Below are 26518 nucleotides of genomic sequence, written 5' to 3'. Positions count from 1 at the left end.
GGCACTCTGGCCCGTTCCCAGGAACGCGCATGCGCGCGCTCCCCTGCCACTGGAAGCGAGAGGGCGGGGCCGAGGGGCTGAGCCCGCGGGGGGAGGGAACAGCGTTGATCACGTGACGCAGTTTCAGTGTTTACACGCGCAGCGGGCCGAGGGTTCGGCCTCAGTCAGGCGCTCAGCTCCGTTTCGGTTTCACTTCCGGTGGAGGGCCGCCTCTGAGCGGGCGGCGGGCCGACGGCGAGCGCGGGCGGCGGCGGTGACGGAGGCGCCGCTGCCAGGGGGCGTGCGGCAGCGCAGCGGCGGCGGCGGCGGCGGCGGCGGCGGCGGCGGCGGCGGCGACGGCGGCGGCGGCGGCGGCGGCGGCGGCGGCGGCGGCGGCGGCGGCGGCGGCGGTTGGGCCTCGAGCGCCCGCAGCCCACCTCTCGGGGGCGGGCTCCCGGCGCTAGCAGGGCTGAAGAGAAGATGGAGGAGCTGGTGGTGGAAGTGCGGGGCTCCAATGGCGCTTTCTACAAGGTACTTGGCTCCAGGGCAGGCCCCATCTTCGCCCTTCCTTCCCTCCTTTTTCTTCTTGGCGTTGGCGGGAGGCAGGCCCGGGGCCCTCTACCCCAGCTCCGCGCCTGGGTGCCAGGGCACGCTCGGCGGGATGTTGATTGGGAGGGAAGGACTGGACTTGGGGCCTGTAGGAAGCCCCTCGAGCCCCGCTCCGACTCCGAGAGGCCCTAGCGCCTAACGGGATGAGAGACGAACGAGGACAGGGTTCCCTTTCGGCTCTGAGCCCCGCCGGGGTGAGCTGGGGATGGGCGAGGGCAGGCGGCAGGTACAGGAGCCGGGGCGGGAAGGGCCGAAATCCGCGCTAAGTGACGGAGACGGCTTCTTCCTTCTTTCCTAAATATCTTCTCCCAGCGGGATCCGGGCCCGACGTGTGGGTAGTTGTGGAGGACCGGTGGGCGCTTCAGCCGGGCCGCCTCCTGCAGCGACAAGAGGGTTTCAGGTCTCCTTTGGCTTCTCTTTTCCGGTCCAGCATTGGGACTTCGGAGAGCTCCCCTGCTCTGGGCGAGGGCTGTGAAGAATAGTAAGAAGCGGTAGTCGGCACAAATCACAATGGCAACTGATTTTTAGTGGCTTCTCTTTGTGGATTTCGGAGATTTTATATCCAAAAGTTTCACGAAGACCCTAACATGGCTCAGCAATGCATTGAAGACGTTGATCATCGTGAATATTCTTGCCCCCCCTTTTGTTAAACGGGGTAAATTCAGGAATGCATACGCTTCAGCGTCTAAAACCATTAGCAACTCTGTGACTTAAAAAGTGTATGTTTGTGTGTGTGTGTGTGTGTGTGTGTGTGTGTGTAAGTTTCCAGAGACCTAAATATATGCCATGGAACTTCAGGAAATTAACAGAGAGTATATTACTAGGACATTTTTTAAACTGAGCGAAAATATTTTTGTGCCCTTAAGAACTGACCATATTTCCTTTGAATTTGTGGTGTGGCAGTGGACTGAATTGTTGAGTCTTAGGGATCCATGGGTTTACTGTGCTTTTTAAAGTTACACCATTGCAGATCAACTAACACCTTTCATTTTTAAAAGGAAGATTTACAAATTTGATGTAGCAGGAGTGCGTTTGTTGGTATGTAGTTGCTGTAGATCTATTAATCTATAATTCTCATTTCCTCTTGAATGTCTATAATCTATGTAAATAATATCCCACCTTACTACAGTATTTTGGCAATAGAAGGTGCACGTGGAAGGAAGCATGGAAAATAGCTATTACCATTGTCCAACACCATTCTTAAATTTATTATAGAATGACTTGAATGTTTCAAACATCACAAGTTTGGCTAGGAAAAGAAACAATTTGACTTTAATATATTCTGGGTTTACCAATTGTATGAAGACATTTGGAGATCAGTATATTTCATAAATGAGTAAACTATGTAAACTGTTCCATACTTTGAGCGCAAAGATAAAACCTTTCGCTGTAAAAGGAGGCACAAAGTACCCCCACGTTTATGTTCTTAACAGTCTCACGAATATGCAGTTGTTTCAGTTGACTCTGCAGTCAAAATTTTAATTGCATTGATTTTATTGACCCATAATTTTTTCTGGTGAGTTTGCGTAGAATCGTTCAGGGTCCTAGATTAGTGGGTTTGGTCACTAGATTTCTGCCACTAATAACTCTGTATATACATATATATGTATGAGTAAGGGCTAATGGGTAAGCAGGATTCTGATTGATCTGTGATATCAGCTTAGGTTGGATGCCACTAAAGTTTACTTACCACAGACGACAAGTAGCACATTCTGGCCTTGAAGTACTTACTGTTCTCTTCCAGCCACTTAGGATTTGCTCCAGTGATTTTGCTTCCAAACTGACTGGAATATAAGAAATTTCTTCTGTTTTTCCTATTAATTCCCCCCTTTTGGGGTTTTGTTTTGTAACAAAGCTGTTTAACTTGAAGGTAAATGAAGAATAGATTGGTTGCCCCTTAGTTCCCTGAGGAGAAATGTAATACTTGAACAAGTGTGTGTCAGACAAATTGCTGTTTTATATTTATTTAATTTTGATTTCTAAGAAAATGTCAAATGGTCTGCACTGATGGAAAAATGGTTTCGGTAACAAAAAGCTCAGAGTTTTTTTTATGACTTATAATATTACTGTGAGTTATAAAAGTAAAGCGAAAGTAAACTGAGTTGCTTGTCCAGTGGGATGGACAGGAAAGATGTGAAATAAAAACCAATTATAAATGAACTACTATGGAGAAGTGTTACATTTATGGAAAAATAAATAGGAACCTTGTTCAAATTAATAGAAAAGTTTTAAAAACTAAACAAATCAAACAACTTAGGTATAATTGAATTCAGACTTTGATTTGCTTAACATAACCACCATATTTCCAAGGACAGCTCTCTTTTTCTGGTGTTTCTTCTTAAAAACTTAAGTTAGATTTAGTAATTACCAGAGCCACTACTTTTAAGCTTAGGTATTTGACTTAGAAAAAGTTGGTCCCGTGTACAACTTACAATGCCCTGCGGGTGCTATTTAAGATATGAAGACACTTTGACTTACACCTCATGAAATCTTTACAAACTATTTTCTAAATGAATAGTGATGAAATAAAGCCTTTATTCTAGGGGCATGTGCCCCACATAATTTGTTTTCTTTGGACTAGAAGTTTTGATGCATTGAGAATGGTAATGAATTAACTCCATTTTAAATGTAGAATGCATATCATTCCAATATGAATGCCCTAATAAATCCTAAGATTTGTAGGTTTTTTGAAAATTACTAAAGATGGATACATCGCAAATTGGAGACATAAGAACCCTTTTGTTTCTGAAAATACAGCCTCTGATTTCTGATTCCTTATTGTCATATGGTATAATTGTGCTACATTTTAATTTTGTTGTTAGATTATGCTTCATTTTTTCAGTATTTACAGACAGACTTTAATTTGGTGAGCAGTAGTATGGCAGCTAGCAGCTAAATATGATAAAGTATGTAATCAAAAGAAAATCTTTAATGAAGGTATTAGTGGTCTAACATGTCATTTCAGATGCTAAGTGAAATGTAGTAAAATCAGTTTTACTATAAATAAACTTGTATAAGGTTTATAAGTTTATAAAACAACTTGCATAAAGTGTAAATAAACTTGCAGCATGTTTTCTCTGAAGTTTCTTGAGCTAACTTTGCATAAAGGTGTTACTCTGTACTTCGAGGAAGTGAATTATTTGGGTCAACCACATTTATTCTTTCCTTCCTAGAGCTTAATTATCCTTTTTAGTTTTTAGGAGCTCGTGGCTACATCATTTTCCCCTTTTTCACCTTTGTATTTTCTAACTCCATACCTAAGTATTCTGATAACCTCCAAATTATTAATTAGATGCAGAATTCAGTGGTATATTACTAGAGTTCCTGATTTCTGCCTGCTGTAGGAATGTGCTTCTTGAGAAGATCAGGATCACGATTATAATAATATTTAACAGGGGATGAGTACTTTCTAGGTGCCAGGCACTCTTCTAAGTGCTTTACCTCCAATACTTTATTTGAGGTATTGTTGTTATTCCCATTCTTTAAATGATGCATAGCGAGGTTAGGTAAGTGGCTTACTACCAAGTGTCAGGGCCATTAAGGGTCAGGATTCTGACTTTCTGAAATGATGAAATTTAGCTTGAAGAAATTGGTTTGATTTCCTTCTCAGTTTTCAATTTCATTGTGGTCTTTGATTGTATTTTGTGTTATAATACTGCCTTAGCATCCTATAACTATAGTTACAAGGTTATATTACTATGTTTTACTGTTAATAGAAAGCTGTCATGAAATAATTTAGTTTATGTGCCAGCCTTTTCGTTGTTACCTCTTGACCCTTGACACTGTACTTCTTCATATGGATCCCTATTAAGGAACGATAAGGTTGGAAATCTTTGACCCAGCTAGGAAATTTGCCTTGTTATATTGGGAGCTCATAAAACTGAAGTATTCAAAAATTAGAATACATACACACAAGGAAAATTAATAACTAATACTGTTTTCTTTGCACATGTCTCTGTTGTCTTTTGGTCAGGGTGAAGCAGAATGTGTTTTTCTCATAATTTGTGGCAAATGCCTATATGAAGTCCTGGATATGTGGTATGGTTGGAAGGACTGTTGATGAGGTTTATCGTCTGTGTTTGTTCTTTTATGTTGTTAGTGTCCCCATAAAAGGGGGACAAAATGATAACTTACTTTATATATGAAGGCTTTGGTTTGAATCATACTTTTATCACATGTTCTATGTCCCTGTCCTCTCTATCTCCTGCAGGTTTGGTTTGGTTTTGTTTCGCTTTCTGTCTTTCTGTCTTTGACCTTCCTCCCCTCCCCTCCTCTGCCCTCCCTCTTTTCTTTTCTTTTCTTTTCCTGTCTGTCTTTTTTCTCTTTTCTTTTCTTCTTTCTTTTTTATTTTTTAATAGAGTCTCACTCTGTTGCCCCAGGCTGGAATGCAGTGGTGGGATCTCAGCTCACTGCACCCTCGGCCTCTTGGGTTCAAGCCAGTCTTGTGCTTCAGCCTTCTAGGTAGCTGAGATTACAGACATGTGCCACCACACCCGGCTATTTTTTGTATTTTTAGTAGAGATGGGGTTTCACCATGTTGGCCAGGCTGGTGTCAAGTTATCTGCCTGCCTCAGCTTCCCAAAGTGGTAGGATTATGGGCGTGAGCCACCAGGCCCAGCCTCCTGCAGGTTTTCCTTAGGAGAGATATTTTTCAATGCTGTTAAGTTTTTCCTAATGAAAGTTATCATAGCACTACATGTTCTGTCTTCAGTAAGTGATAGAAGCTTACTGATAATGTAGTAGTTGTGTTCATTGGTGGTCGGGTGTACATTGAAACATTAATACACAATATTCTCTCCTGTGAGCAGTGGCTCCTGTTTGTAAGATACCTTACTAAGCTAAGGAATGTAAGGTGTAGTAGGGGAGAGTTTACCCAAATAGAGATGGACTTTCTTTGTTTCATCAGTCCTGATAATAGAATGTTTGAATGGATAGCTCTAGGCATTACATACTTTGGTAAATATGATTTTTTAAATTACCTCTTTTGCCCAGTTGCCAGTAAATTGGGGATTCCTTAATGATTTATTTTCTGTTTATTCACCCTGATGAAGAACCTGTATCTCTTTTAAACTGTACTTTATCACCTTTCTCAAACCCCAAGATTTTCGTCACATTTTTTTTCTTCCAAGACTAAACAACCTTTTAGTATTGAGTATCTTTGTGGAAACATTCCTTTCTTTTTCTATCCCAATTTTTAAAGCTTTTTTAAAGTGTGCTTTTGTTGTGATGTACATTTTTCAAATGGAAGAGCATTTATGATTCTGTATTTTTTGTAAAATATGACACTCTCTACTTTATCTCTTATTTAGTGCCACCCATGTGTATAATTTCATTACCCACAACAACCTTAGGAGGCTGGTCGAGTTCCTTATTTGCAGATGAGGAATCTGAGGTCCAGAGATCACTTCTTGGTGAGAGTCTCACAGCTATTATGTGTTAGAGCCAAGATTTTGAACCTAGATCTGATTTACAGCAAAACCATTAACTACTAAGTCCTCTAGGACTTAGTAGGACTCCAATAAGAGCCCTAGCTCTCACACAATACACTGTAATCCCCCTTGTATGTTTATTCAAACTCATTCAATATGCTGCTTTTGGAAACCTCTCAAGAATCTTCTTAACTTGTCTTCTCTACAGACATCAGCTTTACCTGAAAGGTAGGGATCACAGCAAAATACAGTTTTACAAGTTGGTGATTGCTGGAGTGATAGTGCTCTGGAGATGGCCAAAGAAGGAAGGTATGAGTGTGTCTGTGGGTGGGTGAGTGGTGGATAAGGGGAAGGACAGTGCCAAAAGGGGGACTATTGGAAAAACTATGATGAGAAACAGGAAGATGAAACCTTGTTGGAATGAAGATTTAGTGAAAGACCTTAGAATTCACAGGAGGTATTTGTCCTTCATGCGGGAGTAGACCAAAGGTAACCTATGAGTTTCTTTTATTCCACTTAGTAAGGCAGCAACCAAAGGTATTATATGCCTTCTGTATTCACTTAAAATGACTAGTTTTGAAACAGTCATGCAAGCATCCATATACAGATAAGCCTCATTAACTCAGTCAGTGGCCCTGTTGAGCTATGATGATTATTCAAACCATTTCTGACATTATATCCAGAAATGCATTCAGAGTCCACTAAAGCTTTTTTTTGATAGCCACAGCACTTGCAGATCTTCCTCCTTTGATTTGAGAGATTATTTGATTTTAGGAAATAAGCAAATGTTGCGAATAAGTATGATTCAACTGGGCAATAACTTTTAGGCAAAGAGGAGAAAAATAGCAATGTAGTGATAAGGCTGATATTATAGTGCTTTTGTGATTAGTCTGAAGGCAGTCTCCAACATTTCTAAATGTTTTAAATTGATTCTGTCTACTACAGTAGTCCTTAAGCCATATGTGGCTGTTGAGCACTTGACATGTGGCAAGAGTGAATGGGAGACTGATTTTAATTTCATTTAATGTTAATGTAAGTAGCCACACATGACGCATGGCTGCTGTGGTAGATAGCATAGTTTTATACAAGGGCAGGAGTCTTGGATAGACACTTGATTTTCTGAAAACATTTCTTTACCTAGCTGTAATAAGGTCCTAATAGCTGATTAAAAGACTTAATGTTTTTAGCATATAATATACAGTAAGGAGATAATGTTAATTACTGCCAAGATGTATAAACATTATAAAACTTTAGACAGGGATGAACACAGAAGCAATTGCCCTTTGTAAATATGGGATCAGTTACTTCCTAAAAGGTGTCTTAATTTTAATTAGTAATCTAAAAGCACCCCAAAAAGCAAACGGTTAGTTTGTTATTAGTTGTCCTGTAAAGACAAGGGAGAAATGAGGGAGAGGAGAGTCCTCTTTCCCATTCTCCATAATTTTTACAACTTATAGAAATAAGAGCCTAAGAGTTACCAATTCCTGCAGCGTAACTCAAAATTAGGCCTCTCTGTTGAAGTAATAGGGAAACAATCCCTTATGAAATCTAATAATTCTAAAATATCATTGGCAGTATTAAGCTAGAGTTCTCAAAATATGCTGTAGAAAATACAGCTGAGTAAAAATAAGCAGAATCAAAATGATAAGAAAATGTTGATTTCTCCCCCAACTCTAAGGATATATACCCATGCTTAACTTAAAAATAATTATTTAGCCACCTTGGGTATAGCACAACATATGGATGCCGTTATAGTCCACCTTGAACTTGCAAGGAAACTTTCTTTTAGCATAGCTTAACTTATATTTATTTAAGCATTATTGGAGAAGTTTGGTATCTCTCTTTAAGTTGCTTCTGTATCAGTGTTCCCAGCGCCCTGTCTCAGCTTCCATAGTTTTTCTTAAGAGCAGCTAATTAATGCTTCAATTGGATATTTTTGGGAAATTTCATTGTTTAAAAGAATCTTTATATAAGGCCTTTGAAGACATACTTGTTTACCAAGACATCTGCATTGGAACATTTGGTGTTTTTTTTTTTTTTTTTTTTTTTTGAGACTGAGTTTCGCTCTTGTTACCCAGGCTGGAGTGCAATGGCGTGATCTCGGCTCACCGCAACCTCCGCCTCCTGGGTTCAGGCAATTCTCCTGCCTCAGCCTCCTGAGTAGCTGGGATTACAGGCACGCGCCACCATGCCCAGCTAATTTTTTTTTTGTATTTTTAGTAGAGACGGGGTTTCACCATGTTGGCCAGGATGGTCTCGATCTCTCGACCTCGTGATCCACCCGCCTCGGCCTCCCAAAGTGCTGGGATAACAGGCTTGACCCACCGCGTCCGGCCGGAACATTTGTTTTTAAAAACATGTATTGGGCACCCATTATAAACCACAAACTGCCATTTACTGAGGACACAGAAGTTAGAGAATGGTCTTAATCCAAACTAGTTATCATCTTACTATCTAATACAGAGATCAGACATTCAACATCACGAGGATTTACTAATGTGTTTTCTTCCAAGAGTTGTGTATGTTTAGGTTTTATATTTAGGTTTTTGATGCATATTCATTGATTTTTTTTGTATGCAGTATGAGGTAAAGGTTGAAACATATTCTTTTTGTATGTGAATATCCACTTGTCCCAGCTTCATGTTTTGAAAACAGTATTCTTTCCCCCATTGAATTGTCTTGACTTCTTTGTTGACAAAGGATTTATTATTTCTGCCACAACCCAGCTGTTTTTCAATATCTAAATCTTTATGCCTGCTGCCCCTTAGGCTTAGTGGAATGCCTCTCCATCCTCCTCTCTCTTTTGTTTAGCTAATCCTTCCTTATGCTTTAAGGGGTCAGTAGGAACCTCACCTTCTTCAGTGTGTTTTCCTTTATCTTATCAACCTACCACTACGGGCCACATGCATACATTTCCCTAAGGCTGGATGGAAACCTCTTTCGCAATGATCTATTTGATAACTACTCACTGAGTTCACACTAGGCACTCTGCAATATGACTGTACGTGAAGTAAAACCTGACACCACCCTCAGAAAATTTACCATGAGTGAGAAAATGGGCTATAATAATAGAAGGGGGTAAGTTTATTGTAGGGATAAGCATAGGATGCTTTGAGTATGCAGAGGACAGGAATTTAACCTAGACTTCTCAGTTCTTCCATTGAAGATGACATTTGAACTGAAATCTGAAAGACCAATAAGAGATAGCTATGTAAAAAAGGGAAGGACAATGGGAAAGAAGGAAAGGAAAGAGGCCAGAACAGAGTCAGGCAAAAGTAGTTTTTAGCATTGTTGGGTTACAAACTCTAAGAATATGAAAGATAAAGCTTGGAGAAGTGGTGGGGGTGGAGAGGACAGCTCCTGTACAGCCTTTTACAGCCAGAGAAGGAGTTTGGCTATGGTCCTGCAGGTAGGGAGAAACTATTGAAGGGGAGAAACATACAGAAGAAATTTGAGTAAGAAGCTTAAATCTCCCCAGGCCCTTTTAAAATGAATTAAGATATAAAGCCTTTGAGTTTCTTTATGCTTTGTCCTATTCCTCTAATTGTCCAAAACAAAAGAAAAACCCTCTTTTTCTGTGCCTATTAAAAGCTTAATTTTGTAAAATTACAGCATGCAGATTAAAGAATTCTTGATAATTAGTTAGCTGTTTTCTGTCTGTGTGTAGATTACTAGCAATTGTGTCATCAGATTTAAAAGATCAAAACCTCTGGACTTTATATATTTTTTCTAGAAGTGCCTGTGAGATTGAGAATTAAATTCAATTCTGGACCGTTTAGTGTTGTTTGCAGCATGTGGTTGTTAAAGGTTAGTATATTTGTGTGTGTATGGGTAGATAGATAGATAGATTTGAGGTTACATTTAATCATTGACTATTGGTATTCTAAGATTTTAAGAAGAAAAAGGTGGGTTTCAACATATCTATACTGGCTAATATATGACTCTGGAACAATTTTCTTAGTTTTCAGTACTTCTAGCCTAAAATATATGTCCAGCTTTGCACTCATCACCACATTGTAATTTTCAGTATACTTGTCTATTTTTTGAGATGTTGAACTCTGTGGAGCAATTTTTTCTTGTTTAGTGTTTTAGCTATCTATATCTCTAGGGTATAGCATATACAAGGTGGCAATATAGATGTGCTTAATGAATAAGTAATCCTCAAAAACTGACTTTCATATGAAACTCCATTTTATTCATAAACACATAAAACGTTTGGTATCACTGTAAAATTTAAAAACAAACAAACTTTAAGCTCACAAGTTAATGTTTTTTCTTACACAGGCATTTGTAAAGGATGTTCATGAAGATTCAATAACAGTTGCATTTGAAAACAAGTAAGTGTCTTGTTATATTTTAATGATGAGGTTCTTTAATATTTTATGCTAATTCTACTCTTAATTTTTTAAAAATTCAAGTCAAGTTTGAGTGCTTTTTAGGAATGGATCTTCATGTTACTGAGAAGTTTCTGAACAACTCAGAATTAAACTAATGGAATGACTTGTTTCTGCTAATGACCTAGACGTCCTTTGTTGTATAATATTGATCCTTACATCTTAATACCCTTGAATGTGAAGAAAGAAACTAGAGATTCTTGTGTGTTAGTAACTGAGAGTTTTTTGTGTTTTTTTTTGTTTGTTTTTTTGTTTTTTTGTTTGTTTGTTTGTTTGTTTTTAAAGATGGGGTTTCACCATGATGGCCAGGCTGGTCTTGAACTCCTGACCTCAGGTGATCCACCCACCTCAGCCTCCCAAAGTGCTAAGATTACAGGCATGAGCCACCGCGCCCGGCCAGTAACAGAGTTTGCATAGGATTATTTGTAAATTTTAAAAGGATAGTAATGAAGGGATTCATGAATATTGCCTAAAAAGTGTATGTGAGTTCTTTAACATTAAATATAAAACTGATGGTTTTAGTTGTCTAGTTTATTTTATCAGAAACAGTCATATTTACCAATTATCTGATTTTTTTTATGTTTTACTTATTCAGTAATAGCAGTAGCTGATCTTTTCTGCTCTCTTTCGCTAGATGAGGAAATAAAAATAGTTGTAGGCCTAGGAATATTAACTGTATGAAAGCATCAATAGTATAGATGTTAACATTTTATTGGAGAAGACAGGTCTCTTGACTACATTCTTTGAATGCTAATAAGACTGTTTTCAGGGTAGCTGTTTAAGATTCTAAAGTACATATAAACTCCTTAGTAGAAGTGTAGATGTGGCTGTTATCTTAGGATTTTTACTAAACTCTTATGGATGGTTAACAGTTACCATTTTTTGGCTCTTATATACCAAGAGAATTAATAGTATCAAAAGCAGGCTGCAAATCTATAGAGACAGAAAGTAGATTAGTGATTGCTTAGTGCTGGGGCTTGTGGGGAGGCCATAGCTAAAGAGTTCAGGATTTTTTGTGTGACAATGAAAATGTAAAATAGACTGGTAATTATTGCACATATCTAAACCATTGAATTCTACAAACCATTGAATTGTACATTTAAATTGATGAATTATATGATATATGGATTGTGTCTGCTAAAACGTAGTATGTGACCCAGACATACTGAGCAATAAATACACACGTCTTGCTTCTAAATAATTTAAAACCAGGCCTGTGTTTCAGCATCTAGAAAATACATTTTGTAATTGAACTTAGCAGATTCTTTTGGCCAGCAACAGGACAAAGTGGTATCCTTAGATGCCTGAAACACATGTAGAGGAACAGAGATAAAAGGATTGAAAGTATCTAACCCTATTTCTGGCTCTGTACTAATAATCTCAGACGAGAATACAAGATTGAATAATAGAATACCTTTCCCCGAACACATAAAGCCTAAAGTTTCAGAATTTGTCTTTTTGCTGTTTCACATATCCATGGTTATGAAATAACAAAATAGACAATGGTGTCACACCAACAGAGAAATCTTTGATAACTTGGAGGTATTTTTTTCCTTATAGTTATACACTTTATCTACTTACATCACTAGGTAAACGCTGTTTCCCATAAAGGGACAGTTGTCTTTGTTTGCTACTCTTTTAGTTTTTCCTCTAGTCTACAATCCAAAATATTAAGCAAACACTCATTTCCTCTGTGCATTTAAGAATTTGTCTAGTTTATAAATTGATTTATCAGATCACTTCTTTTTGTTTGTCAGTCAGATTTCTACCATAAACTTAAAATTATTCCATCTTTGGACCTTTTCATTATTTATTTCTTGTACCATATCTGCATAAAAGTTTCTCTTCAAGCTCTTTGTCATCCTGGGAGTTTGAAATAGATCATCGATTTTTCCTTGTGTTCATGGAATATGTTTGAGATAAAACACTGGGTTTGAGCACATCAATAGGATTTAATAGGTCCCTACCAAAGTAATCTCTTTGCCCTTCCTTGTGTGTTTCCTTTTTGGTTTTCTGTTAGAAATGAAACGAAAACAGTGTTTGGTAGAACACCAGATTGTATTTACCCTTTCTTTCGTTTCAGTAATGAAAAAGCTCCTGTTGCTGATACCAAGATTGTTTTAGGTGCTTTGTTTTTAGGTGCTTCCTAAACATTCCATAAAGCATAAAGGTGTTTCCATATTTCACATTTTTGAATAAGGAATTTGAATTTTTATCTGTATACACTTAAAATAATTATTTCTTCTTTGGAACCAAGAAGTTATATTACACATTATTATATGCTTTAAAATCAAATTTAGCAATGAACATATAACATCTGTTAAGTGTTTATAATAACTCAGAGGAGGGTTCAGTTAATTTAGGACCTAGTCAGACTTCCACAATGCCCTCTTATATAATAGCTCTTCTTTAAACAAAACTTAGTGCTTTTCTCAGTAGAATTTTACTAAGAAAGCCCTTTAGCAAAACAGTGACATTATACATAGAATATATCTCAGTATTTACTGATGAAAACCACCAAAAAGAATCCAGATGTGGCTGCTTCAGAAGTTGAGTCCTCAGTGTTTTTGCAAAGTTTGTCTTTTAATATTTTGTGTGTGTGTGTGTGTGTGTGTGTGTGTGTGTGTGTATTTAAAGACAGGGTCTTACTCTGACCCAGGCTTAGAGTGCAGTGGCATGATCATGGCTCACTGTAACCTTGAACTCCTGAGCTCAACTATCCTTTCACTTCAGCCTCCCAAGTAGCTGGGACTATAGTCACATGCCGCCACACCTAATACTTTTTTGAATAATTTGTTGTGAAGATGAGGTCTTGCTTTGTTACCCAGGCTGCTCTGGAAGTCCTGGCCTGAAGCAGTATTCCCACCTCAGCCTCCCAAAGCTCTGAGATTATAGGCATGAGCCACCGCATCCTAATGTTTTACATTTTTATGAATATAAAAAATAATTTGGTATCTTTCAAAGTTGTTTAATATCATTTTAAGTTTAAAAACATAGGCAACTTAAACTCCTATAGGCTGTCTCCATCAAGTTTCTGTGGTTTAGGAGAGCCCACCATCCCAGTGCATGCTGATAACGTCATACTGATCAGCAGCCAGCTACCCACAGCAAGAATTGACCACCTCGTGGGATCTAAAATTTAAAGGGGGAAAAGTGAGTTGTGAATTGCTAATGTGTTGACTGCCCCATTTTGCTTGGGAATTAGAGGGCAGTTTTTGTGGTCCTCGGAATGTGGTTAAAATTCTACTGCAAGTGGAAGTATATTTATATTACTAACAGTTACTGGCACTAATATTCAAATGTTGAAGGAAATTTCTGTTGTGGTCTTAGGTTTAAAGCTCTTAGAAGTTGAAATTACTGGAAAGAAGACTTGTTTTGAAAAATCATAATGTTGCCATATTATGTTTAGAGAAATACTCCAAATAGAAGTAGGCTGCTGTGTTGCATGCAGACTTTGCTGAAATGTTACTATATTGCCATTATGCCCTCCTCAGCAAAAATTGATCATTTTAAAGCTTTTGCTTCTTTAAACTAGAAAAAGAGGGTCACACTTAACCAAAAGTTGATGGCAGAGTGATCATTGTTTCAGTTAAACATGAAAAGCATGTTAAATAATTTTATGTTTGCTTATTTACAGCTGGCAGCCTGAAAGGCAGATTCCATTCCATGATGTCAGATTCCCACCTCCTGTAGGTTATAATAAAGATATAAATGAAAGTGATGAAGTTGAGGTGAGTTTTCCCTGCTATAAAGTCATTTAGCACTGAAGAAGTGGGGTTATTTAATTTATCTGTGCTTTTTTTTATACCTTGTCTTTATCACTGTTTAAATTACTTTGAGTATTACAGTTAAAATGGACATGTGCATTTGACTAACTCATCTTATTAATAATTCAAAACGATACATGATGCTTACATTTGGCTGTTCGAGCAGTACTCAGAGCATATATTTAAACGTCACTGCCTCAAGTTTCTTTGCCCACTAGTAATTCTTTTTTCCTTCTCTCGGTTTCTGAATCTTAGTTTGAATAATGTGTTGTTTGTTTACAACTGTGTCCCCATTGTAAGCAAAATTGATTATGAAAATTAATTTTACACAGGAAAGAAATCATGCTTTATTACGGAGTAGTATACTATAATTTCTTTAGTAGTGAATCTTCTTGGTATATTTTTAAAAACCTACAAAACTGGTTTTATATTTAAGGTACTTACCTTGCCTTATATAGTTCGTGTGGTATCCTCTCTCCTTTATATCCTTTCACATACTCCATTTTGAGCTTCTTCTCTACTTTTTCCACAATAATAAGCATAATGCCTTACTATTAGCTAATAATAGTTGCTGTTTTATGAATATTTGTAGTATGAAGGATGTGGCTAACTAGACATTTGTGCAGGTAAGGCAGAGTGGTTCTAGGTCCTTCAATTCTTTTTTTTTTTTGAGATGGAGTCTCACTCTGTCTCCCAGGCTGGAGTGCATTGTCACTATCTTGGCTCACTGCAACTTCTGGCTTCTGGGTTCTAGCAATTCTCCTGCCTCAGCCTCCCGAGTAGCTGGGATTACAGGTTCCCGCCATTATGCCTAGCTAATTATTGTATTTTTAGTAGAGATGGGGGTTTCACCATGTTGGTCAGGCTGGTCTTGAACTTCTGACTTCAGGTGAGCACCCACCTTGACCTCCCAAAGTGCTGGGATTACAGGCATGAGCCACCACACCCAACTGGTCCTTGAATTCTTATTTGCTGCATTAGGTAGTAAAGGTATAGCAAAACAGGACAGAATCTTCCGCCTTTGATGAAATCACATTCCAGTGAGAATAGCTAATATGACAGATGTGAATCTTAACAAAGGAAAAAAAAAACCTAGAGGATGAAAGGTGATACAGGTGCAGGATTGCTGTTTTAGAGGGTAGTCAGGGAAGGTCTCTCAATGTCCAGGTCTGTTTTTCTCTCTACAGTTTTAAAGTGGAAATAGGATAAAGTGTTATTTATTTTCCCAAAAATGTACCCAATCTCTACTAGGTGTGAGCAACTGGGCTTGGTTTTACAAGAGATCTTAATAGGGGACAGAAACACAGTGTATGCTTAGCTGTCCACTTCCCAAGGAGAAAGCAAGGCCCAGGTCTTTGGTCTATGTTAGGAATACCCAGAATAGTGTTTCATGGAGGAATGAAAGGGACTTTTTCTCCCCAGCTTAGTCACTTGACAAATGGGGACCAATGAGATGCCATTGCTAGGATGACCTCACTGTATTACACACCGATTAGCTGAGGTAATTTCCCTGGCTGGAGTAGTTGAGAATGATGGAAGCAAGAGGGAAAGGTATGTTAAGTTGTATTCCGTCAGTGTATTGTATGATCATTAACGTTGCTTATGAAAGGGAGACAAGATTGAGCTTTTACTTGCCTGTCAGCCTTATACTCTGTACCTTTCTGCACCTCACCTCCTTATCCCCCTTGTCCTCCCGGCTTTCTCTTTTCTGCTTCTGAGTATCTCAGTCTTTCTCTCCATGTATACTGTATTGTCTTTCCTATTAACCTTGATTTGCTAGGGTCTTCACGAAATGTTCCATGTTGTACATTTTAAGTGAACTTTGAAGTGGTCACCAAAGAGATCAGTTAGAAGAACTGATCCACAGTGTGTGACAGAGCAGGAAGGTGATATCCAGAGGATTGCCAGCATGAAGTTGTTCTTTTGAGTGGAGAGGAAGCAGGAGACCAGAGAGTGACCAAGGATCTGTCCATTTAGTTCCCGGGAGATATGAATGCCAGAGTGGTATCCTTAGTGGGCTGCGTGTTAAGTGATCTTACTTACTTTGTGACCAAGCAACAAGACAGTAGGGCAGGGTCAGTAACTTTTAGTAAATTTTTCCTACTGGAATAAACAAAAATAAACTTATACATTTTTAGATACATTTTTGTAACTCACTAAGTACCTAAGGAAAATCTGCGTATATTTATGAGCACCTATTTTCAGAGTACTAATTATTGCTGAAGTAGATCAGAAATATAGGAAAACTGATTTTTACAAGGAACCTTAAAGCAGTCTCAGGTAGTTTCTGATCATGTATCTCTGCCTAGCTTATGGTACGTAGGCAAGGGTACAATTTGGTTGAAGATATATGACATGTGATTTTAAAGACACCTAGGGGCATTTTAAGAAAAGTTCCTCAATATCTGATAATCCATAGATTTCAACATTATGTTAATCATGAAATATTCTGTGTTGTAATTTTTGTGTAGGTTTATTCCAGAGCAAATGAAAAAGAGCCTTGCTGTTGGTGGTTAGCTAAAGTGAGGATGATAAAGGGCGAGGTAGGAAAATGCTTATTTACATTTTTTTCTTATACTATTTCCTTTTTTTAAACCCAGGTTCTACATTTCCATGTGGATTTCTATTTTGAAGTAATCTCTAATTTTGAGACATTTTATTAAAATGTTTTCACTATGTGTTCAGTATGTTTGAGTTGGTTATAAATTTTTTCCCATAGATAATTTATTTTAAAATAACTGAATAAGGGAGAGCTTCTTGCTCTTACTTTAAAAACTGTGATTAGAAGTGATTTTTATTTATTTCTCAGTTTTATGTGATAGAATATGCAGCATGTGATGCAACTTACAATGAAATTGTCACAATTGAACGTCTAAGATCGGTTAATCCCAACAAACCTGCCACAAAAGATACTTTTCATAAGATCAAGCTGGATGTGCCAGAAGACTTACGACAAATGTAAGTTGATACAAAAGAAATTCTGAGAACTTGGAACTGATATGCAATTAGTTTAAAAGCATATACATTTTAAAATAGTAGAAATTGATTTTAAGTTTAGTGAACTTTGGCAAACATTGTTCGGTTTGCAAGAGCAATGGGGAAAAACTTATTTAGCTTTTCCTACTTATAGAATCAAGGCAGCCTTGCACTTGTTTAAACTTACTTGGCTGTATACATGGCTGATGTACATAATATACATTTGTTTTCTAAACTAACTTCATGAATTCTAAGATTTAAGAACTGATCAAACAAATGTGTTAATTCTGTCATAAGTCACACACTAAATTATAGACTAAAAGATTTTTCTTCTTAAAATGTTTTCAGATAAATGTAATAAGTAGAGCTAAAGAAGCTTTAAAAAGTCGTCTCATCTTATAATCCATGATCTGGAATAAGGCTTAAAGACAATAGAAGAGATTCATTTTTTTACAGATTTTATCAAGTGAATACAATACATTTGATTTGGACATGTTGCACCTCAGATGAACATTAAATTGCAGTTCAGAATACATAGAAATCTTCCCTTTTGATTCTAGAGATTGTGTATGTGTATAAATTTTTGTGCCTTCTTGTTCATACACATTTCCTTCTCTTTCTCAGATTGGTTAGCAGTTTCCTACCCCATTTTCCATGATGTGCTTATTTCATATTGCATGCCTGTATCAAAACGTCTCATATGCCCCATAAATGCATATAAATACTACTACATGCCCACAAAACTAAAAATTTTTTTAAAAAAAGGAAAAAAGAAACAGGCCTGCTACAAGAAAAAAAAGAAATCAGATACCTTGTAGGTAGCTGTCTCCAAAAGTTTTCAACAATTGACTTAAGAAAACTGCTGACTTACATGTAACTGAAATCAGGAAACCTGTAGTGTGAAGTAGTTCCTGAATATGTCTCCTTTGGTAATCTAAGCCGTGTTTCAGAGACGTACAGAAAAGGTGCTATCCATGTTGGTAATTATTCATCTTAATTTTTTTTTAAATTTCTAGGTGTGCTAAAGAGTCGGCTCACAAGGACTTTAAAAAGGCAGTTGGTGCCTTTTCTGTAACTTATGATCCAGAAAGTTATCAGCTTGTCATTTTGGTGAGCATTTTCGAGTTATTTTTGGTTTATTTCATCTGGGGCGATTGCCTTGATAATAATGTTGTTCATTTAAATCATTTAGTCCATCAGTGAAGTCACCTCAAAGCGAGCACATATGCTGATTGACATGCACTTCCGGAGTCTGCGCACTAAGTTGTCTCTGATACTGAGAAATGAAGAAGCTAGTAAGCAGCTGGAGGTATGTCACTTTCCCTAGCACTGCTTATAAAGCTACTAGAAATGATAACCCTATTGTTCCAAAACTTGAATATGGGCCACTTGTCATTTATTTACTACTTCCTAGCAATTCCTTAGATTCTGTAGTTAGAAAATAGTACAAAGCATAACCATACTAAAGTTTCCATGCCTGAGGTTTCAGAATTAAGCAGCAGTTCATGTATATCAAGGGGCTTCTGGTCTTTTCACTTTTACTAGAGGTTTATCAAAGCTGCTAATAAAATGAGGCAGTGCTTCTTCCATAAAACATCATTAATGTACTAGAGAATATTTAAGTATTCTCATATTCCTTTCATTATGTAGGTTTATCTTTGTTTAAAAGGGTATAGAACTTCTTCATTCTAATTGGTTGTCATTCTTTAAAACTCCTGTCTTCGGATTCCCGCCAGAGGCTATTTCCCTAACTTACTATTTAGTCTCTTAAGGTGCATTTTATCTACTTTTATTAATCCTCCAATAATTTTCACCACCATACATTTATTTTCATTGATAACTATCTAGTACATCCATTACTATAGAAACTAAGTGGATCTTAGATGAATGTGCTAGCTCTATTCTATTACTGTCAGATTCCAGAGTTCCTCATCATTATTCATTTCATTAGAAGGAAAACACCACACATTTGAAATAGTAAAGAAGAAAAGGAGTTCCAAACTGCATTTTAAGAGAAAAGGTAGTGAAGTCTCTGTTCTTGTAAAACCCTGTGAAATTTACCACCTGCCAACTTGGTGTATGGTGCTGAACTCTTAGCAGAAGGGGAAAAGTTTAATCCTTTTGCTACTTTGTTTTTTTATTAAGGCCATGGAGGTCTGTTTAATTCTTAATTTTTGCCCTCATTCTTTCTAAGATGTCCCTGTGTTCACAATTTTGTGGTTTCTTTAGTGATTCTCTTGTAACTTTTAGCCCAGACTGCCTCTTTACTTTCATTGTATTATGAAAATATACTCATACGCCTCTTCTTAAACATTGAATTATTCTTAAATGATCTGTTATCATACTTTTGGCTAACCATTTGTCAGTGAATTAACAATAAAAAAGAATGAACCAGATTAATGAAGCAGAACTCAAAAAACATGACTTCTTGAAAAGTCCTAGGATTATTTTGTACATTTTATTATTCTAGTCTAAAACAAATGGATATTGCACTTTTAAAATTAGTTATAATAGTTATATTCATTCATTCATTCAAATTATCAGATCTGTTGAATGAGAAACTAGTATGCATGCCTATCCTCCTTCACTACTAATATTGAAGAGATTTACATGTTCCTATAAGAAAATCCCATTTTTTGACATGAATCACTAATATGTTTGGTTTTCATTAATGGTATACTAGAACTAAACACTAAATTTTGATAATGGTATTTAAAGACTGATTATCCGTAAGTCTGGGATGTCAGTGTAACTTAGTTTCATCATCACTGAGTATTTACAAGTGCTCATCAGACTTGTGGATCCAGATCACAAAGTCTTACAGCCTCTGGTCTCATGGTAGCTTTCAGATGCTTAGTAAGTTTTTAATTTTTGACATTTTTTGATTATTTCGTTTAACTACTATACCAACAGTTTTGGTTCCTTAGGTTTTGAGGGAGGTATCATTTTAATGTCATTTTAACAGAGGAATGTTTAGACTACAGTACCTAGTGATGTTATAAAAAATGGCATTGTTTCCAGAAAATATATACTGTTATCTTTTAATAAAAATGAAGCGAATAAAATTTTCTATAAAGATGGTATTTAAACTTCTTTGTAACCTAAATGAGTAACATTCTGTTTGTCAGACCAAGTGAGCTGGTTTTAACGGGGGAACATTTGACCTGCTTCTTAGTTATTATATTGTTGATGTCATTGGTTAACTAAGGTAGCCTTGCAGATAGGTTTTCAGTAGTTACTTTGGAAAATGTCAGCAAGTTCTTTCCTGTTAACAAAAAAATATAAAATGACATAGACCTTTAGTAACCTAAAAAGTACTTAGGCTGTGAGAGGTATTTTCTAAAGCCTGTTAATTTTCAACTAAAACTATTAATAATTTATGGACCCCTAATAATACAGGGTCAAGATAATTTATATGGCTGACCTAAATACAGTTGTCTTAATAGTTGATAAAGTGTATTCATCAGACGTGCATTTTTCTTCAGAGTTCAAGGCAGCTTGCCTCGAGGTTTCATGAACAGTTTATCGTAAGAGAAGATCTGATGGGTCTGGCTATTGGTACTCATGGTGCTAATATTCAGCAAGCTAGAAAAGTACCTGGGGTCACTGCTATTGATCTAGATGAAGATACCTGCACATTTCATATTTATGGAGAGGTAAATATTTTACTGCATAGTATTCTTTTTCCCAAAAAGAGTATTTCAGCCGGATAATCTTTTGTCTTAAAACTTTTCCCCTTTTATTAGGATCAGGATGCAGTGAAAAAAGCTAGAAGCTTTCTCGAATTTGCTGAAGATGTCATACAAGTTCCAAGAAACTTAGTAGGTGAGTCAGAAATATCTGTTGACGTACAGTACAAAGTTTAGGTAAACAGTTTGTAGTGATAGAATTCCATTTTTTCTCACTGAAGGGTATAATTTAATTGAAATATAGTCTTTGAAATATGATCTGTTCTTATACAAAAAATATTTGGTAAGTGTGATGCTCAAAGATTACATTTTCAGAAGGTATTCAAAAGAGATTGATTTTCTAGTTCAAACCTACTAATACCTGAAAGGATAAATCTTTCCCAGCCTCCTTACTGTATACTTTTTATATCTTAAATAATTTTTCAAAATGAATGGTATTTGGGGGCCTCATAATTTGAAGTAGATTTGTATTTGTTCTTATGGTACTGTAAAATGATAGCATTCATTTTAATGATCTCAGGGTTGAAGCTCTGACCATAAGTTACTTAAATCTAAAATGTATCAAAGCTAGAAGAAACTTCAAATGTCTCTGGGACTTTCTGCAAAGTCAATAGTAATTCTTCATTTTGACTCGAGTACTGTTTTATGACCATCACCATCATGAGTATCAGCAAATATTTAGGAGCTCTTCACCAATACTCCCAAATACTGCAGATGTCTTTAGTAGAACATATCAAAACCAGGTGCAGTTTTATCAAGAAAGCTACATGTGTTTTTAATTTATAAATAAAATTTTGACATACTGCCTATGTTTTTTATCTTTTAAAGTTGAGATCATGACTGTGACCATTTTATATAAAGTAATAGATGTTCTTTGGAAAGTTTTAAGAAGAAAGCAAGGACTTCTCATACATTCTGTTTACCTGGTTTCAATGCTAATTTAGCCTGCTTTTTTGTCAGCATAAAATTCATAAACATCTTCCTTGTCATTAACAAACACTAGAAATGATGAATATGTCTCCCAAAGAAAATTAGCTTGAAGATAAACTACAAATAGTAGGGAAACAACACAGACGTGTTAGCTCAACTGTATGTTACAGACAAGAGAATGTGTTTGTAATGGTACTGAGGTAACTTGCATACCAATTGTATGTGTACAGAATGTATGCATAGCACAAGATAAAGTGGTAATCTCAAGACAGTGGGGTGATGAATAATATTTATTTTCTTCTTTACAGCTTGTCAAGCAGTTGCATACCTTTTGTAGTTAGAAAGGTTATTGTAAATTTAGGAATTCTTATGGAAAAAGAGCCGGTAGGTTTTTTTTTTTTTTTAATAGCAAATGAGTAGAGATTTATGTGTCATTCATTAAAGTTGGTTTTGGAGGTGGCATGATGGTAGCGGGGAAAGTGCTTGGGCATTGGAATTGGATCCAGATTTCAGTCCTACTTCATTCTTTGGTGACAGTGTACCTATTGGTCACTGAGACTTCTTTTTCTTACCTACCAAACAAATGTGATGAGTATCCATCTCACAGAGTTGATGTGACAATTAAATGGGAAGATATAGTAGGGGACAATTCTGGACATAGTAGGGAACTGTGTTAGTTCTTCCCTTTGTTCAAAACAACTCCATTTCAGTAGAACAGAATTATAGTAAATTGTCCTTTGAGATCTGGAAATAAGTGTGAATGTAGAATTGGATTATTTCCTATTAAATATTAAAAGTAGATTCTATCTGTGGTTACCTGGAAAGAAGAGGATCTCAGAAGTAACCAGAAAGACTGCTAAAGTAAATCAGCCTGGTTTTTCTTTTGTTGTTTCTAGTTAATAAAATTAGAGAATTCTGTTTTAGAGATGGTCCACTGTAACACTGGGAATGCTGGGAATTTTCAGAAAGCATTTTTTTTTTATTTTTTATTTTTATTTTTTTTTTTTTTGAGACAGAGTGTCACTCTTGTTACCCAGGCTGGAGTGCAATGGCGCGATCTCGGCTCACCGCAACCTCCGCCTCCTGGGTTCAAGCAATTCTCCTGCCTCAGCCTCCTGAGTAGCTGGGACTACAGGCACGCGCCACCATGCCCAGCTAATTTTGTGTATTTTTTTTTTAGTAGAGACGGGGTTTCACCACGTTGACCAGGATGGTATCGATCTCTCGACCTCGTGATCCACCCGCCTCAGCCTCCCAAAGTGCTGGGATTACAAGCTTGAGCCACCGCGCCCAGCCAGAAAGCATTTTTATATAAGATTTTGCAAGGCAGATCTTTAGAGAGGTGTCATAATCAGTATTGCATTAGTTTTGTTTGAGTCAGTCAACATGATTTATCATCTCTAGTTTTCACAAACTGTCTTTATTAATATGTGTACTAATTTATCTACTTTTCTTTAAAATGGGATTCTTCACTCACTAAGAATGAATTGGTATAACTATTTGGTCAGCTATAATGAACACACAGTACTTAGGATAGTTAAGGCATTATCTTAATAAAAACATCCCAAAATCTCATTTTTTGTTTTGTTAACTCAGATTTTTATTAAAGTCAACACTAATTCATGAAAATATAAGTGTTGCAGATTAAAAGCAAACTGTGTGAAAACTCCAGGTGACTTCTCTCACCTCACCTTTTCTCTTTACATTATTAAAGAGCAGAAATAATTGATAGAAGGACCTAGACCAAGAATCCTGATTTAGTGGTGTCAGTTCTGTTCCCTGACCAGTCGAAGAGTTTCTAGGGGTGAATGAGGCAGCCATACACAGCAAGAGTTTCAAAGCTGTGCTCTGATTACAAGAATCACAAGAATTTTTTGTGAGAAGGCTTTTCACTGAGTTTTTATCTAGCATTGGTTCAAAGCAAATTTTTGCTTTCATCTTTTCCCCCAAGTTTGCCTAGAGCTTTGCCTTTAAAACTCAAGGTAAAGTTGGGGGAGAAAATGGAAGGTGAGATGGTGAGGTCAAGCACATGATGGATGTGGCCAGTGTAAGGATACTTAGATACCTTGTGTAAGCCCTCAGAATCATGTAGTTCACATGTACATTTCTAGAATTAGAAATTAAGTTTATAATTTCTTTCTTTCACACTCATGTGTGATGTTGCTTATGAAAGCAGTCATTTCCCCGTAATGTATATGATTGAATTTTATAAAATAAGGAAAGTAAGTACCTATTTTTTATTGGTACTTGAAATCTCGAGTTTTAATAGATGTTACTGAAAGAATACTTAAACTGGTTTTAAGCTTTTTCATTGGAGTTTGAGTTATCTTAAAGTGAATTTTCTTAATCTTTTACCCTGTGACTAATCTCTTCACCTTTTAATACATTGCTAATGTTTGTGAGTAATGCACAGGAGTGATACTCCGTTAACACATTGGCCTTGAAGAATTTGTATTCCTTTTAGATGTATGTCTAGCAACTTAAGCCACTTTGAAACTTAGAATGTCTTTTATAAATGTGCCTGCCATACAGAGTTCTGAAAATATTTATCATGAGACAAAGAAGCAGATTTAAATCAGGTACAGATAAGAATTGAAATTATTGAATAAGTGAATATATTTCCTGTTATTTCTCCTTTGTTCTTAATTCTTTTTATAGAACTTTGCAGAAAGAATGATACAGTACCAGCAAGTTTAGAGTGTACCCTTTTGTGCAAAGGCTATCTTTGAACTGCCTTAAAAATTCAAAATTACCCAATCAGTTTGCAAGTATTAACTCTAGTACCTGACCAAAGGAGTTTAAACAATGATGTCCTAATTAAACAGAAAACCAGATTAACCATCTTCTTGAAGAGTCTCTCCTCTAGTTTTGAAGTCTTACAATTCAGTGCACACACATACATATACATACACATATAAATATCTATATGAATGTAATAGTTTACAGTAGGGCTGTGCTTACTGCTTTGAGGTATGTGTTTTTAAAACCAAACATGATTTGTTTATTTCTTAGGCAAAGTAATAGGAAAAAATGGAAAACTGATTCAGGAGATTGTGGACAAGTCAGGAGTTGTGAGGGTGAGGATTGAGGCTGAAAATGAGAAAAATGTTTCTCAAGAAGAGGTATGTTACAGTGCAAATATTTTGTGGTTTGTCTAATAAAAATAAAATTTTTTATGTGATACATTAAAGACCTCTAATATGTGCATAAAGTGAATGCAGATATTCTGATTATCAAGCATGCTTGTTGTAATTAATGTTAGAGTTATAGATAATGGCCATTCTCTGTCCTCTAATGCTGTGAGATTGGATTAGTCACTTTATTTTAGTCTTTTTTCCTGATTTTTAAAAGGAGTAGTTATAAATTTTTAAATATGAAACATACATGGCTGGGTCGAGTGTTAATGACCGTTTAATAATATATATGAAAATGCTTTGTAAAGCACTATTTAATGTTAATGTTGCTGACAAAGGCGAAATTGGAACACAGGTTAGATTTTCTGGCTTTCATCTTTTCAGTTTTTTAGTTTGGAGATTTTGTAGTATGTGTGTTTATTCTGTGTGCTTTAAGTTATTTTCTGTGCTTAATATCTCTTCCCCATCCTTCATACCTTTAAATTCAATAACCCTTTTATCTTCAAAAATATTTGCTTTTTGTAGCAACTTTTAAAGTATTTGCATGGGGTAGAGAGGTGAGGATGCACCCTTCTGTGCAATAGTACTCTTGTCTAAGATACTGTCTCCTCAAAGTGCCATAATTTTCACATATTGTCTAGCTTGCTTTTGTGAAAGATTCTCTTAGCTAAAGTTAAATCCTTTTTTTGTTTGTTTGTATTTTGTTTTGCTAAAGTTAAATCCTTTGGGTGTTTATTTTTTTAACTGTATAGTTTGTATTCTATAATTTTATATGCCAAAACTGTTTATAATAACTTACATTTTTAACAGTATGATGATTGATACATTAATAGAGCGAAATAAAGTCTTAAAATTGATTCTTTTTTGTTCTCTTTTGTGTTTTCTGTTTTGTACCAAGGAAATTATACCACCAAATTCCCTTCCTTCCAATAATTCAAGGGTTGGACCTAATGCCCCGGAAGAAAAAAAACATTTAGATATAAAGGAAAACAGCACCCATTTTTCTCAACCTAACAGTACAAAAGTTCAGAGGGTAAGAATTACTTGTCACTTAGAATTACACTAAAAATAATTAGTCCCAGATGTCACAATTGGTGTTTTGGGTGTTTTCTCTGGTTAGACTTGTAGGCTACTTATATTCTATATTTTTCAAATCTCATTGCCATCTTATGAGATAACTACAAACCAATGTGATACATACTTTTCAGTTTATTCACAGTGACAAATCTTATGCTGTAAATATAAAATAATGGGGTTGCATTTGGTAGTCACATTTTTCTTTTGAGGTTGGACTCTCCTTTTTCCATGCCTTCTCTCTTTAAATTTTTCAGTTATCGTAGCTGTAAATATACCTGCTGTTGGATGCAGTAGTTACTACTTAAAACCATATTTTAGAAACTAATTTTCTCTATTTGAACAAACCTATTTAGAAATGGGTTTAAAAGTCCTGCAGTGAAAGTCCTGTGTTCAGTCTTCTGTGTATCATTTGTTACAGTTAAAGACATCCCTTGCATTCCTTATACTGCTTTGGGTATTAGTGGTTTCATCAATTGTAGCAGGGGAATCCCAGAAACCTGAACTCAAGGCTTGGCAGGTAGGAAAACATTCCTT

General features: G+C 36.5%; 2 protein-coding genes across 4 annotated transcripts in view; one reads left to right on the top strand and one right to left on the bottom strand.

The window, feature by feature from the left end:
• Positions 1-127: 127 nt before the first annotated feature.
• Positions 128-1786, bottom strand: LOC141582720 (uncharacterized). The gene is made up of 3 exons (XM_074391571.1): positions 1771-1786; positions 729-1057; positions 128-561 (listed from the first exon to the last, which is right to left on the bottom strand). Exons 1-3 carry the CDS (start codon positions 1784-1786, stop codon positions 190-192), a joined length of 717 nt encoding a protein of 238 aa, XP_074247672.1. The 3' UTR covers positions 128-189.
• Positions 458-26518, top strand: part of FMR1 (fragile X messenger ribonucleoprotein 1) — a 38227-nt gene continuing 12166 nt past the window's right edge. The window contains exons 1-13 of one of the 3 annotated variants that reach the window (XM_074392061.1): positions 4986-5999; positions 6226-6326; positions 9751-9824; positions 10302-10354; positions 14049-14142; positions 16650-16721; positions 16988-17136; positions 18171-18264; positions 18347-18463; positions 20640-20810; positions 20901-20979; positions 24786-24895; positions 25806-25940. In XM_074392061.1, the coding sequence (XP_074248162.1) occupies positions 9810-9824; positions 10302-10354; positions 14049-14142; positions 16650-16721; positions 16988-17136; positions 18171-18264; positions 18347-18463; positions 20640-20810; positions 20901-20979; positions 24786-24895; positions 25806-25940 (1089 nt within the window). In that variant the 5' untranslated portion in view covers positions 4986-5999; positions 6226-6326; positions 9751-9809. Of the gene's footprint in view, positions 511-4985; positions 6000-6225; positions 6327-9750; positions 9825-10301; positions 10355-13427; positions 13565-14048; positions 14143-16649; positions 16722-16987; positions 17137-18170; positions 18265-18346; positions 18464-20639; positions 20811-20900; positions 20980-24785; positions 24896-25805; positions 25941-26518 lie in introns of those variants that run through there. The other 2 variants (XM_074392060.1, XM_074392062.1) reach the window with 2 other exon arrangements.

Source organism: Saimiri boliviensis, chromosome X (assembly GCF_048565385.1).
Source record: "Saimiri boliviensis isolate mSaiBol1 chromosome X, mSaiBol1.pri, whole genome shotgun sequence".
Classification (NCBI taxonomy): Eukaryota; Metazoa; Chordata; class Mammalia; order Primates; family Cebidae; genus Saimiri; species Saimiri boliviensis.
The sequence above is the reverse complement of the archived record's forward strand: the minus strand, read 5'-3'. Positions and strand labels throughout refer to the sequence as shown.

Excerpts from the sequence above, each read along its gene's own strand:
- LOC141582720 (XM_074391571.1), bottom strand. Across the intron at positions 562-728 it reads CCTCGTTCGTCTCTCATCCC|AAAAAGGAGGGAAGGAAGGG; the intron begins GTTAGGCGCTAG and ends AACGCCAAGAAG.